This window comes from Gambusia affinis, linkage group LG03 (genome assembly GCF_019740435.1).
Source record: "Gambusia affinis linkage group LG03, SWU_Gaff_1.0, whole genome shotgun sequence".
Classification (NCBI taxonomy): Eukaryota; Metazoa; Chordata; class Actinopteri; order Cyprinodontiformes; family Poeciliidae; genus Gambusia; species Gambusia affinis.
Window position 1 is genome coordinate 6,125,173 of NC_057870.1, and position 18,647 is coordinate 6,143,819.

Sequence of the window (18,647 nt, forward strand, 5' to 3'; positions counted from 1 at the left end):
TACAGAGCACCGCCAGGCAGCTTCTGAGACCGGTGGGCGAGAGAAGATAAGACGGGAGGGAGCGAGGTGGCGAAGATTGGGGAGGTGAAGGGAGACAAAATGAAAGGTTGAATCTCATCAGCTCCCTTTTTAAAGATGAGTCACCACAGAGGAGATTATTGCACAACATCCGGGACAGCAGGTTCAGACAATGAGAACAAGTGTCCCAAATCACTGGGAAATTAAACAGAGATTACAGAATCCCTGCAATCATGGAAAAGTGATGACCATGAGCAAACAGGGAGAGGAGATGAGCTTGCTCAGATGGAAGAAGGGAGGAGGCGCGGCGAATGAGCACAAAACGCTGGTTTGAACGAGTCAAATGGAGACGCGGGAGGCACAGTGGCGGGAGTGTTGACCACCATGTTGGTGTCGTTTACCTGCATCACCACTTGCTGCCATGCCAGTGGCTGACTGATGGCGGGGTTGGGTGGCAGATTGGCCCGCTCGAGCTGCAGGGTGACGTTGCGGCGCTCCTCCTCTAGGGCTCGGGTTAGCTGCTCAAAACGCTCCTCCTGCTCCTTCACCGAGGCCAGGATGCTGGCGGCAGAGCGAACGTCATAGTCCTCCATGTGCAGAGTTGATGGAAGCTTCCATTGCAGGCAGATGGGGAAAAGAAAGAGGGAGGGAGGGGTACCAGGTCATTACAAAACACCCAGACCCAGCCGGCTGGATGGGTGGCATGAGGTTGAACATCACAACGTCAAATATGAGAGTTAACCACAAACCAGGAGAAGCCAACGATGATTCAGGATTTAGCTAAGCGTGTTCTGAACAAAATTCCAGCATGATGAAAAAATATGGTTGACTGGAACACTAAGGGTGCACCGACCTCATTTAGTCCACTTTCATTGAACTCTAGTTAATTTGTCTAGAAAGTCTGGTTCATTTGGGGACGTGTGAATGCGCAATTGAACTCTGAATACAGATCAAAAAAGTGAACTCTGGTTTGCCTAAAAATCTACACTTCTGTTTGGTTGAAGTGAACTCTGATGCTGTTCGAATGCATGTGTGAATGCCAAGCGAACAAGAGACCGCTCCAAAAGCACAGGGCGTTCTGGTTGAATAAAACCAAAACAAACACTTGTGTCTAGCGTTAGCGAGAGAAATGGCTCGTGGTCTTTTAGCAAAGACAAAAGAGAAATTCTGCAACTGCTAAAATATAACACTACTCCATTTTAGTTTACATTTTGTGCACGAGGAAGTTGTGCTCAGTGTCTTCCTCAGAGGTTAATGTGACATTTCTTTCAGTAGTTCTTGGTGCAGCGCCACCACAGGTGAAGGGCTGAACAAGTTCTTTAAAGGATTTGGATTATTTGATGTGTAAAGTGAAAGCAAACCGTACCAGCTGAAATGTAATAAATGTTGCAATTTTGGTCCCCAATCGAACTGACTCTACCGGACTATCAGACGTGAAAACACCCTAAAGATTTGGGGTCATAGGTCATGGTGCCCTTTATCCCCAAATTTATTCGGCTACTTTAATGCCAAAGACTTGAGGGCAAATGATTAAATCCTATTCTCCATGGAGAACTGCATGGAAGCCTCTACTCCAAATCAGCCAGGCAAAGTCATTAATGAGGATGCTCAGCTGGGTGCTGACATTGTGCATCAGAAACTTTAGCCCATCATGTCATTAAGACACTCTTACTCCTGATGAAATTCAGACACAAAATGAAATGAAACGGCACATTACACACTCAGGAAGAGCAAGAATTCTTGTTTTTGGGCTGCAAAGAGGGGTGAAAGGAATGATGTCACAGCTCCAAATGATCAATAACAGCCAACATGGAAGAGCGGCGCTCTCACTGGTTACAGACATGCACACAGGCATTACGCTTTCCGACACGCAAGCAGCGTTACAGGCCACACGTTCAACATATGCAAGTTTCCCGCAGTCATTGTTTAGAATCACACACACACACACACACACAAACTGATATCCATTACTGATGGAGGCATGATATCAGGAGGCTGACAGCACAGCAACAAAGCAGGCTGGAAATACAAATCCACAACAGTATGGACCAAGGAGATAAGCAGGTGTTAGAAAACAGTCTGTCACCTCAGTTTTAATGGAGCACAGTGATGAACCAAAACCAAGAATGGAGAGCTGGTAGGAGGGGAGGGAGAAGAACAGAGAGAAGAGAGAAAAGGTAAGACATTTAAAAAATATCTGAAACGAAAATAATCTGACAGCATGTCTCCAACTTTCTATTTCACGTAGTTGCAAGTTAACGTGAAAAGAACAAGTGTCCGATTACCTGAGCAAAGAGAAGTACAAAACATAAAGTAAGTTATAAAGATTAGACAAATTTGGTGTGTGTAAATAAGTTTACATTTTATAATACATAAAGGTCCTTAGAAAAAGTTTACAAAAATCCAATATTTAGCAAAATATCCCATGAAAATCACATGTGAATCACGTGATTTTACCACGAAACGTTCCAAAATCACACGAATACATGTGCTTTCACATGTGATTCACATCATTCACATGTAAAAATTTGTGTGAACATGTGATCACATGTGAAAGTCACGTGATTTTCATGGGATTTTTTTTGTAAGGGCAGTGATGCCCTCAACAATCCTTTGGTTATAATAAATGTTACTGAAGGGTTTTAAGATTAATGTTTAACTTTCTAAAAATTGTCAGAGTTTCTCCAGGGGATGAATACGGCATTACATCAAGGACTAATTTGTTTTAGTCCTCGATTCTTACAAAAACCTCTTAAGTGCTGTTTTAAGAAAAAATATTTACTTCATCATCAGGGCATATTGATGAACAAATACAAAATACTTGTTATTATACCAGATTATAGTTCAAGGCTAGTTTCCATCTGCTTATTGATGCCAAGATACACACATAACACTAAGCATATGACAAAGTGCCAATAATTATCTGACCCATTTTTATAAAAAAATATATATTTTTTATCAACAAAGTATAGACAGTATATCAATAATTGTGCCATAAGTGATTTTATAAACATTTATCACCCAGCTCCACCTTGACCTCGGTTTTTATTTTATAAATATTATTACAGATGGGATTTTTAGAATTAAACAGAACACAACCTCTAGATCCCCTTCTGTCCTTGTCTTTAAAAAAAAAAAAAAACGAAAGAGCAATTTTACAAGAAGAGCTCAACAGGTCCGGCGTAAAAATCTCAATCTATAAAGACGACGTTATGTGGCCAGGCACATCGTATCATAGCATACTGACCATGTCACCGAGACAAAGATAGTGGACGGATGGCTCGACTCAGCCGGGAGCGTCAAAGGAACGGTTTGAATTTTAAACAGGCCGGACTGGAAACGGGGTCCACGACGTGTCCGCCTAAGACTGTGTGCACATGGAAAGTAGTCAATTCTTTACTACGGGACCTGCTGAGCACAAAGCCCTTATTCCCTTTGAAGCGCACAATCCCTCTTTGATGTTTGTTGCATGCTTATCATTTATTTATCCATTCTGCCTCTTCCATTCGGAGTGCTGTGTGCCAAGGAGACTGTGCTCCGAAAGTTAAACTCAAACATCCATCTGAATGTAAAAGATGGTTACTCTTTTTTCCCCCCTTTTTTTTTTTTCTGGTCGATCTCACAAAACATTCCAGGTCGGTGTGTATTTGCAGCAGCCAGTTGGTATCTCGGCTTTCTAAGGGGAGCACATAAGAATAGGCTGCTTGTCTGTATTGTTAGTCATCCGATACTTGAGATAAGTGACATCAGTGGAGTTTCCAGAAGCCAGGCTGATTGGACGTACTCGAACATGGGCTCTAATGATTCACACCCCTCCGGCTTCGAGGGGCGACAGAGCCATTGCTTCCCGAGTCATTGGGGGGAATAATATGGCAAGCATGTCAGCTACGCCCCACAGCTTATCATTAAACACCACCTCCTGGCCCTGCTTAAAATAGCCTGGAATGCAAGAGGAGGCGTATCTGAAGATTTCCCCTCCGCCTACGCAGCTTTTTTTAATTTTTATTTTTATTTTTAAAGCCTCAACTCAACAGATGTTTGCCAAGAGCCTTGGTCAAAGGGGATAAAAACAAAGCCAAGGCTGTCTGCACATTTAGCCCCCTTCTCGGTTACACATGCTCCAGTTAGTATCGACTTCAAGTGATGGAGAAGAAATAAAAATAATTTTTGAAATACCAGAGCTAACGTCCCAAACCAAAACTCTCCTAAAGAATGAGAAGTTCCTTCAGTAAAAAGAGGGGATAATTAAGAGCAAAGTAGGAAAGTGAAAAAGGATTTATTAATTCCACAGTAACACATGGGTTGGATTGCAGCACCTCATGGCATAAGCATCTTTAATTAAAAAGAGGAGGAAGGGGGGGACTCATAATTCATGTGTGGAGCTTCACTTCTGTTGCAAGACTTTTTCTTTTATTCCTGAGCAGTAAACACATCTCAGCATAAATGCTCAGCTCTAAAAATAGCCTAGCAGTAAAAAAAAATAAATAAACAGAGAAAGAAATAAAAAGGCAACCACAAGAAACTGGAAAAGGGTTCGGTGAAAAATCTAGATATAAATCTCTGTCGCTGTGTCCATCTATGTTCTATGAGAAATCTCCAAAAGAGATGAGTTTATGAATGAACCTCTTTGTGGGAAATGTCATTTTATGAGAAAGTGCAGGTAACGGTTATGTTTTGATGAAAATAATGCGTATTTTATGTGTAGGCAGGTTGAAAGGAACAGACTGTTTGCTTATGTTAAACATCCGCACTGAATTCACAGCTCTTGAAATTTTAAACATTTTGTCACATGCACGCATTTTGGATTTTTCCTCTAATTCCAGAATAAACACACAATATAGTTCCAGGAAGTAATAGCTTTTCCCTTTTAATGACCGTTTTATCACATCAGTGATATGATGATGATCGGATGTTGCCACTGGCAGAAACCACAAAGAAGAAGACAACAGGAAGTAAAGGATGGTGATTTTTAATGACATTGCATGAACAATCTTATTCCTGTGTGATTTTAATTGCATTTCTTATTGAATAGAAACACTGCACTTGCAAAATTGTGTTAATTTTCCGACATCATCGGAAAATTGACAAAGTTTTGCACACATTTGTAATGAAAACGCTGCTCCCGTCCGCCCTGTAAGTCGACCTAGTACTACTAAGGATAACTACCGGATGTGACTTGTTTCACTAACTCTCAGGAATGGATCATCCCTGCTTCATACTGAATCCAACAGGTTCTATAGCTCGTGATGTTTGTAACTGGAGAAAATAGAAATTTAGCTCCTGCTTAACGTCCATATTTTATTTAATCCTTTTTCTTCATGCAGACCCATGCATCAAAAGATACTTATAAATGCAAATTAATGCCCTTGTTTTTCTTAAAAGGGAGACAGCAGTTAAATACATATAGGTCAATAGGAAGCTATCTGATACAAATGTTTTTTCCTTTCTGTTTCAAATGTTAATACTGCTAATGAATTCAAACGCATAACAGTAGGAGGGATAAGTGGGTCAGGACTCAAAGAAGTATATGTGTAATTGCAGTTTCTAAGTGGAGACAAATAAGTGAAGCCACAAGGAAGTCATTGTGTGCACAGTAAAGGCAATGAAACCACATCAGTCAGTATTTTAGCTACTGCTCATGCCATCTGTCTAACTTCTTGTAAAACGAACTTCCAAGGCAGAGTCGAAAGAAAATAAAAAAAGAAAAAGAGAACAAGTGTCTCTGCAGCACAGAATAAATCTGAATTGCAATTAAGTTTCTCAAGTTGCAGCTAACTACAGGTGACAGACTTCAAACGTTTAATTACGCAGCCGAGTCTGTCTTTAGATATGCCGGACCAGAACAAATGTCCTCTGCCACTCTGCTCTAAAACACACTGTAATCTGTGGGGGAAAAAATCTGTTTCCCTCACCTGATTCAGAAGTGTGAATTATTAAAATTAGAGTGCACTCCCTAGAGGAAATTAAACTTTTAATGTATTGGGGGGAGAAAGACAAATCCTACGAGGTGCTTCAGCAATAAGGAATAGCTCTCCCACAAAGAGATAAAGACAGAGAAGTCTTGAGCTGGCAAGACAAAGAAATTTAAAAATAGTGGAGAAGAAAAAGAAGAAAAAAAAGGAAATGTAATTACCTCAGTGATGAACTGAACAATGTGATTAAAGAAGGCACGAGGTGCAGAGAGAGAAAAGCGGGCTGTACCTTTGATGCGAGTCCCCTCAGACCACAGGCAGGCTGAGGACAGCTGGAGCCCTGCTGGAGTCGAGACGTTTGTTCGGTCTGCCGCTGGAGATCTGCAGATTAAAAACAACAAAGAAAACTTGGTAAAACTTTTCCGCCAGCCCACTGACAGCGTATACTTAACATAAAGCTCTTGTGTAACGTAGAGATAAATAGTCGGAAGATGTACTGCTAGTTCACGCTCTCCATGAGACACTGTCAAGATTGTTCTGCAACATTTGAATGAATACAGCGGCTCTTGGTTTTAAGACCCACTATACTAATGTATCTGTTATCTATGTGTGTATTTGTAAGTTTTTGTAGACAACACACTGCTAGCTAGCCTGGCTATTGGGTTCCTACGCAGTTTCACTGTGTTGTTTCAGAATTGTAGATTGGCAATGGGCTAGCAGGAAGTCGGCGGACAATCGGCGGACAAACATGCGCCAACAGGGGGAGGTAACACTATGTAATGTGTTTTGAGGCAGTTCACCAAAATCCCGGACTTGAAATTCCCCCCGGACATTTTTTTAGGTCTGAAAAGTAGGACATGTCCAGGAAAAAGAGGACGTCTGGTCACCCTAGCAATATCCCATTGAATGGCATGGAAAATGAACTGTTGAAGGTCTTGAAAACCATGTTCTGTTATGCGTTACATGCCTTACTGAAAGCTGACAGTAGCTGCGTGTCCATTCGCCGTATAGTTGGGCAAATTGGAATTACAAAAATAAATTTGCCTAATGGAAACATGCCAATTTCAGAAAATTCAGGTTTTTTGGTAAAACATTTTTGAGTTGGGAAGAGGAAGTCTTTTGGCTCTATCAAAATTGGTTAATTTTGCAAATCTGCAATGTAAGACACGGTTTTTTGCAAAGTCATGAGTCGTGATCAACAACTGCATGTTGCTACAGGAAGTTGTTGATGTGTATAAAAGTAGAGTTTGCATGAAGTAGTATGAAACTGAGAGACTGGACTCATTCCAAAAGAGCAGAAACCCACTTTGGTTCTGATTAGCTTTTACTCCGACTACCTACTGAGCTACACCTGCTGCTTATAACCTCACCAACAAGCCCTACATTAAATAATATGAGTCATCCTTTCAACTCCACTTCACTTGCACCTCGACTAAAATTTTATCATTTTTGTGTCACTTCAACTAATGGATGTCTTTTTGACTCAGCGCATGGCCTGCAGCCACTGCAACATTCAGTGATGAGTCAAAAAATGAAAGTTTTTTCCTGTTGAATACAGAGAAAAAAAGCTAATTTGAATGTACTGATCAGGCTTTTTTTACACATCTTTGTGGGGGGCAACGATAAATGTGTGTGTGTGTGTGTGGGGGGGTGCTTTCCAAAGAGGAGTAGCGGGGGCCCTCAGAGCTGGAGAAGATTGGCTTCCAGTCAAATTCATCAAGGTGCTTTGATTCTCAAGCTAGTAGAGCATAGCATAGCAAGAGCCAAATAGACAAGTTTCTGACAAGAGAAATACCAAAGGAACCATCCAGCTTTGGAGGACACTGCTGGAAAAAAACTACAAATTTGAATCAAAGGTATGAGGCAGTATTTATGCTACACAAATATGGAGTAAATAATGATTAGTAAATAAAAGGTTTATGCTTATTCTCATTTCTTCTCCTTGGTAGGCAAAAGTTTGGGAGCCCTTGCAGTAGGTGACTGGTATTAGCTAATGAAAAACTTGATCACAATTTTTGAGAAAATAAACTTATTTGCCACCTTTTTCACAAGTCTGCAACATGGGAATCATCACCACGACGCTGATGTCAGAAATAGTTTTTAATCATTTATACTTTAAACAAATAGTGTCCAGATATTAACATCCCGAAAAGACAAGACAATAGCAATTAGTTCCTCACTGTATCAAAGAGCCGGAAGGTTCCCAGGCAGATGTCTGATTGTTAGTAAGGAGGCAACACTTACTCGATACACAAAGCAAACCAATTTGTCTGTCTGACCTTCACATTCACACTGAAACACTTGAGAAATGCAAACATCACAAACACAGGGAAAAGATAAAGGCCCTTACTCTATGTTACGGGGCAAATTATGTTTGATGAATCATGCCAGGGGATGAATGACTCCGTCATCCAATCAGACCTGTCCAGAGGCTCTTCTCCCTTTGATGACTGAGGAAACACAAGGCCTGCCAGATGAACCGCTGGACTGACCGCCCCCATGAAGATGTGACTGATGATGGCTACAGACTCTTCTGTTCCCACTCTCCCTTGCAGCTCGGCGTTTGTTCATACTTTCATTTTAATGGGACATAACAGCTGCTTAAATTTTGCTTCACAGCTCAAGAAATGCTTCAAGCCGAGATGATGATTGAGTTCATCGGCAGTTCATCTTACAACGTTTGTTGATGTGAGAAGCACATTGCGTAGTTTTTTTTAGTTTCTCAACAGTAACACACCCACTTTGGATTCCCTTCAGCCTTCAGAAGTGTCTTGATTCTTGCAACAGGGGTGATAAAAAGACTCCTCATTTGCTGATTGCTTGAGTCCTGCACTGTCCTGATGAAAGTAGCCATTATTTTGAAGATGGGTACGCCATGGTCATGGTCAGCAATGACACCCAGGTGGGCTGTGGGGTCCAAATGATGCTGATGGGTCCAAATGGGTCAATTTTACTGCTTTCATTTTTAGACCACCATTTAATTAAGCAGTAACTCATCCCTTGGTTTTGTTTAACGTCTACTTTGTCGCTTGTTGTAACCATAGAGAGTCAAGTGTAAATCATCTGGGATGTGTGATGGGTAGGATCCCCTCATCGCTGTTGCTTGAGCGAAGCAAGGCGGAACTGCATGCGCATTCAGTGCGCTGCGATTGGTACACCTTACTTACTATATTTCTTCAACAGGTTAAACTATCTACTCCTCTATTTACACTATAGTAAGTAAGTTACCACAACTTACTATTGTGCATTCTCAATTGGTTTTCTCCATGCTGCATGTATTGCACAAAAGCCTGAGCCTGATCTGACCATCAAGCAAATAGTTCTGGTCATACATCTACACTCTAGCAGCCGGTGTGATCATCTGCTGTTGAAACCAATTTGCTTCACATTTAAACAGAAGTTTCCAGCTTACATTTCTTGTAATGAGTAGCTATTAGAGTTAATGCCAACTTCTTATAATTTCGGTCCAGTATGCCTTTTTCCTACCGTTTCTCACTGGATGTGTTGTCTTTTTTAAGGCATTTCTTGTAGACTGCAGTGATAGCATGTGAAAATCCAAGTACATCTGCAGTCTCTGAACCACTCAGACTGACACGAGCAACCAAAGAGTCAGAGTATAATCCACGTGTTGATGCTGGAATTTCAGAAAGTTGCCTTCACCACATCTAGTGGCTGGTTTGGTATTTGTATGATCAGTCTAATAAACTGGCTTGTAGGTAATAGATAGGCACCTGGTGGCCTAGAGGTACAGCAGGTTTGCAATACAGTTTTTATTATTCCCCACGCTCCATATTCGTCGCTGTAAGATATTTGATGAAAGAAGAAAAATCTTATTTTCAACTGCAGAAGCTTTGGCTCAAAATCTAAAAGACGAACTACTTCACAGAAGTTTCACAAGAACATACTGCCTTTGTAAAATATACATTTCTGAATAATGAACCTGAAGAATATTTTGCTATCCTTGACCAGAAGCCTATTGGTGATGAAAGAAAAAAAAAAAGAGAGAGAAAATAGGCTGCATTAGCCATTGCTTGACTGTATCTGTGATCTGGATATCTTCTTTTCTCCATGGATTTTTTATTTTTTTTTATTTTTGTCTGTTCACTTGAAGCCCAGATAGGCTGTGAACAGCTCGGGTTTCTGCTGCAAACATCAAAGACGAAGCTAAGCCCGGCTGTATGGGTTATCTCTCTCTCCGTCTCTGTGCATTCCTGCCGAGGCCTTGCATGACTCCCGAACGGAGATTATATTGACCCGCCGTCGCAGCCCACAATATTACTCTGATTAGTTCCTGCTTAATTTCTATTTAAAGTGACGCTATGGTTTTGTAATCGTCAGGTCAGCAAGCACAACAAAAAGCCGGCCTGGGAATGAGAAGATTGATGGTCAGTGATGATAAATGAATAAATGATGCGTCTGCTGCCCTCGCTTAGCGCTGCTTAACCTCCTGCCTGATCCCGTGGCGCTGACCCGAGGTTAATAGCGGTAAATGGTGATTACTTGGGCGGCAGGGAGGGGTTTTGTGCGGCTAAAGAGGTGTTGAGAAAAGGCCAGTTGTTACATGCTTCCGACACATTGCTTAAATACTGGAGGTCGAGATGGAACGAAGACCTGCAATTGAGGAGGAAATGTCAGTAACAAGGCTCCGTTTCAGGGTTCTGCATTCAACAAAGTACTTTAATGGTAAATGAGGACACAGAAATGTAACTTAAATGCCTCAAATGGACAAAAGTATTTCAAATACTTCTCTACAATCAGAATTGTTTACGCCGGCCTCTGGAAAACGTTGGCACTCGCCACCGCAGCTGCTAAACCTTTCTCTGTAGTGTGACAGTACGAAGCAGAACCCTTATGCAGTATTTGTGCTCCATAGCAGCACCTGATACACCACCTGCTGTGTGCTACGCAGACAATTGCATAATTTATCCCACTTCAACCCACACTGTTAGAGGAGGACCCCAGTGAAATTCTGTGATTAATAATGAATGCCGAGCGAGGCTACGCTAGCGAGCTGACGAACTGAGCGTCTGGGGGACGCTGCACTGATCAAGGCCTCGTCTTGGCCGTCAGAGCCTCTTTGTATTCACACAGAGAGAGAGAGAAAAAAATGCCATCAGTCATACGGGCTTCTGATGGTTAGAATAAGCAAGATAGCTTGTTGTCAAAAGCTAATCGTTAGCATATTTTAAGGTCAGAAAACGCATGAGAGTTTGAGATCAAAATAAATTACAAACTGCATTCCCATCATTTTTCAAAGCAGATAACTTTAAAATCCACTCATCTAGCCACCTCCCTATAAAACAGAGTTACATTTATATAAATGGATGATAATATGGCATCTGGAAACACAAAGGGAAATTTCCTATTGCTGTGATCAAAGGGTCCTGAATCTTGAATCTTTGTTTACAAGGAAGTAACAACACATCTCTCCAACCACAGATACCACGAAAGCATGCAGATAGTCAGCATGCTTTTTTTTGTTGCTTTTTTTACATGTAATGTGTCCTCTCAGTGCAAATCATCTGCTGAGACGTGATGATTTGCATGATTTAACCCACAACAACCAGCTGCAGCAGCAATTACGGTTTTCCTTCGAAGAACCACGAGCATTGATTGCATAAAATAATTTCTTAAAGTTGAATGACATGTTTTATGAGAAAACTAATAGCAGAAGTAACAGCTTGAGTGGTGTGAAAAATAGATGCCCTTGAAATACTTGTAATTACATGGGAAATGGAGAAATTGTGTGCTTTTTTTTTTTGTCTTTCCCATTTCCACTGTATATTATACATTCAACTAGTATCAGACCTGCTTACTGTAAATACTGCTAGAATTTTAGTTTTTCGAACAACAAAACTTGTCACAGGAAGTCATTATCCACCATGCCGAATTAAACGCAGACTTGTATTTTCACAGAGGACTTTTAAATACCTCTGTGGGGTGGGTGTTTGTTAGGTCTTCAATCTCTTTTGATTTCCTCCTCACCCACATAGAAATCTTTGCTAACGAAAGCACACATAGATGACTGTGAGCTTAATGAAAAGGAAGTGATAATTAAAGTGGCTAACAAGCTAATCAGTTAGTAGTTTAAAAAACCAAAAATCTCAAACAATATATATATTAGTAGACTACATTAATAGTCTAAAATTTCACAAGAATGTGGTATATTTGAAGACGTGTTATTCAGCTTGGTTTCTATGTGATGCTATCGACTGCAATCAGTAACCCTATGGAGGTATTTTTGTTTTCTAGATTTTTGAGATGTTTAAAATTTAATAAAAGCTTGCATTTACCTCACCGAACAGAGTCACACAGTGATAGCACTTCACTAAACCAACACATTTTATTCAAGTACACACTTAATAGTTAAAAACATTGGATGTAATAACAGACTCATTTTCTCAATGAATCATGTTCTCCATATATAAAACGGAACCTGTACTTTCCTGCAGCAGGTGTGGGACACGCCGTACTGACAGAATCCCCCGACGTCTCTGTGTTTTTATGCAAGTGTTCACCAGAAAGCGCACCTAAGGCACATTGTGCTGCTGATGTTCCACATGTGTGCAGCCTGGATTTCGTTAAAAAATCCAGGCTAATTGAGAATTCCAACAAAACAATTCATTTTTTGTTAGTCTTTGTAAGACAGGCCCATCATCGAAGCGGGTACACAGGTTTTAGGAATGCTCAAACCTCATTGTCGAGTGTCGGGAGTGTCGAGACGGAACAGGTAGCAACCCTATTCATTTGGAGAGGAGGTAGAAATTGTTCTACCTCATCAAAACTCTGTGCCTCTGGAGATGTTAATGAAAAGCAAGTGGTTGAAAAAAAGCCCTGGCACAGAGAGAAAGACTCCCTGCCAAGATGGAGTGAGGTCCCTGAGACGTTTGAAGGGTAGAGGGAGTGAAGGAGGAGAAATTGATTGGCTTGTTTGTATTTTGGACCGTGCACGCTGTTAGGCTCTCTCATGCACTTCGGGGAGCGACTTTCAAAGGTAAATTTGTTACCGATTCATTACGGGGAAAATCAGATCCACCAGCTGCACCGTCTGACGCTGTGTCTGCTGTAACAAAGTCAGAAGCGGGAGGGAAATGGTGGGGGATCATCCAGCTTTTGGGTTTTATCCGTCTATAATATCTGACCTTGGTACTCCAGAGGATAGCAGATGCTCTGTAGAACAGAGGAGAGCATTGTTTTGTTTTCTCTCAGATTAATCTCATCACAGTTCACAGGAGTTTGTTTGCCAAGTCAGATGGAACTACATCAATTAAAATCTCATAAAACATGACTGACCTTAACCTGCTTATTAACACTTACAAACAAATAAGATAAGTAAAAATAAATTCACAAAAAAAAGGGAGACATGTAGAGATTATGTGCAGAAGCAACAGTATGCATTATGTAGTCTGCTGTTTTATCTGTTACAACTCAGAGTTGAAATACAAATTAATTAGTTAAAAGGCTTCCAGTCTCCAGTTTATGGTGAGCATCTTACCTCCTGGTAATCTTTCTGTGTCAGCCCCTGCTCCAGACGAGTTTAACAGGAGGCATCGGTTTATTTTGGAGGGGCAAAATGAATACATAGCAATAATAATATTACGCAAGTAAAAGAAAAAGGTACAGTGCAGTAAAACTATTCATATAAGTACCTTTTTTTCCCAAAAAAAAGTTACTCAATATAACAAGTACTACTCACTTGTGTGAACATAAACAACATCAGTAGGCTACTTGTTAACAAGCTTGAGGTGCTGTATTGGCGTTAGCTAGTCATCTTTTAGCTAACATTACCTTTATCCAGCAGCTTTACTCAACTCAGTCGGTTAGTTTGGGGGAAAAACTGTCCAAAGTTCTTTGTGTTTTGCTGCCATGATTCTAACACACAGCTGAGCAGCTCTGCACAGCAGCAGCAGGCCTCCTTCGCTGCCGCACAGGTATAAACTCAGCGCGAGCGTCGTAGCGCTCATGTTGCGTTTAAAGGTGGCTCGGAAAAACAGGTTAACTAATGTTAACACACCATTAAACTGATTAAACTGTTTTAATGGCTGAAAAAAGTTACAGAAGGCGCTGATGTTGGAAGTGTAGAAGCCTCTACTGTATCAAATCGATATAGGAATAACAAAGAGTTGGCCACTCTGAGGTAAAAACAAACAACAGCTTCCAGTCCAGGAGGTTTCGGCTGACTCTGTGGGCGGTCAATGCCCCCAATGCCTGCCCACTTCGCCAGGCCTGGTCTGTGTAATTTTGTTCAACATAGTTAAGACAGACCAAGTTCATACATAAAAATACTGCTTATAGACATAAATTGGACTGTTTCAACCAACACTGGGTAAGAACCTGGTTAGTTAGACTAGAGGAGAGACTACATTCATTTAGAACCTATATAAGGATTTGCTCAGACTTTGCTGATTGTCTTCCATGAAATAAAAAATGGTAAAATGTTGAAATGATGCTGTATAATGATGTTACCGAGTTGTGTTCATGACCTTCACATTAGAGAACGTGTTAGTTTGAGCTCCAATAAACTGGCTAAACAGTTAGCTTATGCTAGCTATTTTCAGTAACTCTTAGACATAAAAATTGGTCCTTAAGTCAATGTAGAAAATTATTTAGACAACGTTGACCATATATCGAGTATGCAAATGTACTAGTTTATCACTAAAAGCTTTATTTGACAAAAACAGAACATTTTTCTATTTAAAGTTACAAAGACCTTGAATGATAACCAAGTGACAAAACGGAGAATCTCCCCTTTTAGAACCATGAATGAAAACAGTTGGGTGATAATTGGTTACAGGACAGTAGTAAGGTTAATCTACGTCTATTTATTCACAATTCACAACCAAAGTAATCTATAACAACGGGGTGCAGTCTTTGGAATGCAAAGATTTCTGCAGAGAATAAAACAAAATGACAAAATAAAGCTTCGGTTTATAATAAGCTGTTGAAGTGGAAAGTGTTTCAAATTTATACAGATTTGCTAAAGTGATGCACAACATTCTGGTTAGTAACCATCAATTAAAGGTGACTGCGATGCCTCTCAAGCCGCCTGGCTTTATTGTATTTCTTTTGCAACGAGCCACAGCTCATTACACAAAAATAGACACTTTGTTTATGCCGATTACGGCGTAATTAAGAAGGACATTTTGTTAGCGCTAGCAAGCGGATAAAAACTCCGGGGGGGGAGTAACAGATGATTAACCGTCGACAATCCCAAAGTCTAATTGCAGTTAAGTGGTGAAAAACAACAGCGTGGCACAGCCATTCATGCCAAATTGAAAGGGAACAAGATATGTCGGTGTGAGGGTGTGTGCCGGCTGGATGTGAAGGTCACTAGAAGCAACATCTCTCCTCACAGAGAGATTTCATTATTAGAAGTAAAATGTTCAAAATTTTGGCATCCACACTTACAGTAATAAAACAGCAGAAACTTACGGCATCAAAGGCCAAAAGACCGAATGCGAAAAGAATTTGAAAACTAGACGGCTCAGCCAATCAATCTATCAATTTTATTTATGAAGCACCCCTCATACTAAAAGCGCTCTTTTCTAAATGGTAATTTTCTCCACCAAAATGGCTACAGTAGACGGAGCCCAAAAGTTGTCCTTTGTAATGGTTTGTAATTATCCGTTGGTGCACATTGTGGCTTATGTCTGCAGCTTCCCCAGGAAGGAGAGAAAAAAACTGTTTCTCATGCCGTTTGATCGGCATCACGTGACGAACCCAGATCTGAGCTGACCAACAACTGATCATTAAAGAGAGCTGAGGATCCAGAAGCAAAGAGAAGTCAATAATGGGACGACAGAGAGAAGGCAGCCTTAATTCCAGCTGCCGACATTCTGAGACTTTGACGGGAAAGACCTGAGACGCTTCGTTGAGAAACTTCAGCGTGACTCAATTTCATCCTAAAGTTTTACAGTTGACAACAAATACGAGGAGAGATGCAAAGTAATGTGGGGGGGCGGGGGGAATAAAAAAAAAATAATAAGTCAAATGTCTTTCTGGGAAATTGTCGGTGAGATGAAAATGTATTCCTCTGTACTTTAGCATTACAAAAAAAAAAAACCTGCTCTTGTCTCCACAATTCATTTGTAGAAGTGGCCGAAGCCCCAAAGCACAAGTCTACCTTATTCAGAAAAGTTTCCAAGTGTCACACTATATGAAGGAGTGAGGATGATTTAAGGTATTGGAGGAAACAAAAGCTCCTTACTGGTAAACATAGACAGCTGGAAAACACCAAAATGAAAAGTCTATAGGACCAAAGCTCCCTGAGGAGGATTTAGGAATCTTTAGACCATTTTCTCTCCTCATTTCAAAGCAATGTCCTCTTAATCTGCACAAAGCCTGGAAGAATCTCACAGCACCACGTGAGTGATTAAGCAGCGCTTCCACTGCAGGAATAGGAGAGCAGTCGGCTAGATGTGGAGCTGCAATTAATATCTCAGATAGTGGAAGAGCGCTAAAGCTTCACAGAAAGAAAAACAGCCATGTAATGTTTGAAACGGTTTCCTAAAGTCGGGGAAGTGCATTTCGGGATACATCTCAGATTAATTTCTGTTGTGACCAAACCTGTGACTGAACCTGTAGTTATCAATGCCAGTAATCTGTTAATATCTTACAGAGTCCCTATAACTGCTTCTGTGTGCATCTTTAACACGATATGTAACTGACTGGTTGCCTATGAGTCCTCCTGTAGGAATCCTCTGTAAGTATTTCAAGGGTGCAAACCATTAATGGTTTATTAGATTAAAATTAGTTTCAATCAGTCAATTAATAACATCAGTTCAATCCTTCTTTTAATGTTGCAGTTTGGCTGGCGTCCAGAAGAGGCCGCTGCTGGTCATCCTTAGGCAGAGACAGTTGACAGAAATAAAGGTGGCGGGGCCATACCGGAATGGGAAAGAGTCCGGTGTGGGATGACAAATGCACTTTATGCTGTTCAGTTTAGCAATATAAACTCGACAAGCTCCTTAAATTGCTCTGAAATATAAACACTTGGTGAGTTCCTTAAGTTATCACCTTTATAACGCTCATTCAACCGAGCTGCATGACGAAGCAGCGGCAACTTTATTACTGTGCTACGAAGGCGAAGGTGTGACAGAAAAGCGGATGGCATTAATCAGAAAAATTGTAACATGGTGGTTAATTTTGAAGGTTGCTGTGAGCAAATGCACCTCAAGAAGCCAAGTTTTAACATTCCTTCAAGCTCAACAACAGTAGTTCTGTATGAACATCTCTCTGTTCATGGGGAAATTTTCATCCTATTTTGCTGTTCAGCAAGAGGTTCCTTAGACATATTTTATAAATATGTCTAAGTTTATTAATGTGAGGAAACCACAACTTTCTGTTATTCGCTCAGTATTTAACCTAGCTGACAAAATAGTTTTTTTAAATTTTGCATACTATGAAAAATTCAACCCCAAGGACACTAGAGAAAACTGAGTTTTTTTAAAGAAAATTCACACTTAATTAGTCATTAGATCAAGATCAATCAACTTTACATTAACTCAATCGATAACGTCCATCCTTAGACAGCCTGTATGTACCCAACAGTGAATTATCTGTTGGTTTTTATTTCATAGGTGTTGCTGTGTTTAGTAATTCTGTAGCGAGCCATAAAAACTTTGTAGGGAACCTGTAAGTCACTTTGTAAGGAGCTCAGTAGGAACCAATAGATACCCTGTTAAGAACCAAGTAGGTACTGTGAAATTACCGTCACATTCAAGCTGTAAGCACCCATAGACACACAAGTGATCCACAAGGTCATGTCTTGCCACCAAAATAGTTTCTTTACCTCAGTGTACGCACGAGTCATCAAACAATGTAGTAATTTGTTTACAATGTACATGTGCATGCTTCTTCAAGAACTTCTCTTACTTTCTTTCTGCTGTTTTTTTGGGACCATTTTTGTTCCAAAACACATTTTTCAAGTAGATGGACAATTAGAAATCTATAACAGCCATTCTCCTCACTGTAGATGCCCAGCAGCTAATGACAGACAAGCAAATGTTGAATGATTACCTAGAGAACAGAGTGGAGCGTTTAGCACAGGGGTGGGCAATCCTGGTCCTCGAGGTCCGGTCTCCTGCAACTTTTAGATGTGTCTCTACTTCAACACACCTGAGTCAAATAATGAGGTCATTAGCAGGACTCTGGAGAACCTGACTGCATTTAGGAGGCGATTCAGCTGTTGGATTCAGGTGTGTGTTGGACCAGGGAGATGTCTAAGAGTTGCAGGACACCGACCCTCCAGGACCAGGAGTGCCAATCCCTGGTTTAGCAGTTAAAGAGCCAACTGTGTCCTCAAGGAACCAGAGAAAGTCAAAAGAGAGTGAGAGTATACATCAACATTAAAGCGTAACCTGCTTCCTGTTTTAGCATGGAAGCTAACAGTTCATTGACTGATGAGGGTAAACGCTGACATGTCATAGCGTAAAAAAGAAGATATAAAGTATCTCCAAAACTCATCAGAAGCAGTTTGGATTTTCATTGAAAGCTTTCACACAAAAAAAGCAGTTTCAGGATTAAGCTAAGCCTGACAGAAATGTGAACAACACACATTATCATTCATCATGTAAATGACTCTTGCTCCTCTGAACCCCCTTCTATTCTTGTAAAGCATCATTTAAATGAGCTCATGCCTCCTTAGGTCCATGCATCTCTGTTGTAGCATTACCCCCCCACATCCTCCCACCTGCTTGGACATCTTCCTTCCCTTCT

General features: G+C 40.7%; 1 protein-coding gene across 5 annotated transcripts in view; it reads right to left on the minus strand.

The window, feature by feature from the left end:
• The window catches only part of arvcfb (ARVCF delta catenin family member b), a 220,842-nt gene that overhangs the window by 136,631 nt on the left and 65,564 nt on the right, over window positions 1-18,647 (minus strand). For 3 of the 5 annotated variants that reach the window (XM_044111816.1, XM_044111814.1, XM_044111815.1), the window contains 3 exons: window positions 6,220-6,311; window positions 2,105-2,152; window positions 420-629 (listed from right to left, as the gene is read on the minus strand). In XM_044111816.1, coding sequence (XP_043967751.1) covers window positions 420-611 — 192 coding nt within the window. In that variant the 5' untranslated portion in view covers window positions 612-629; window positions 2,105-2,152; window positions 6,220-6,311. The remainder of the gene's footprint in view (window positions 1-419; window positions 630-2,104; window positions 2,153-6,219; window positions 6,312-18,647) is intronic. The other 2 variants (XM_044111820.1, XM_044111817.1) reach the window with 1 other exon arrangement.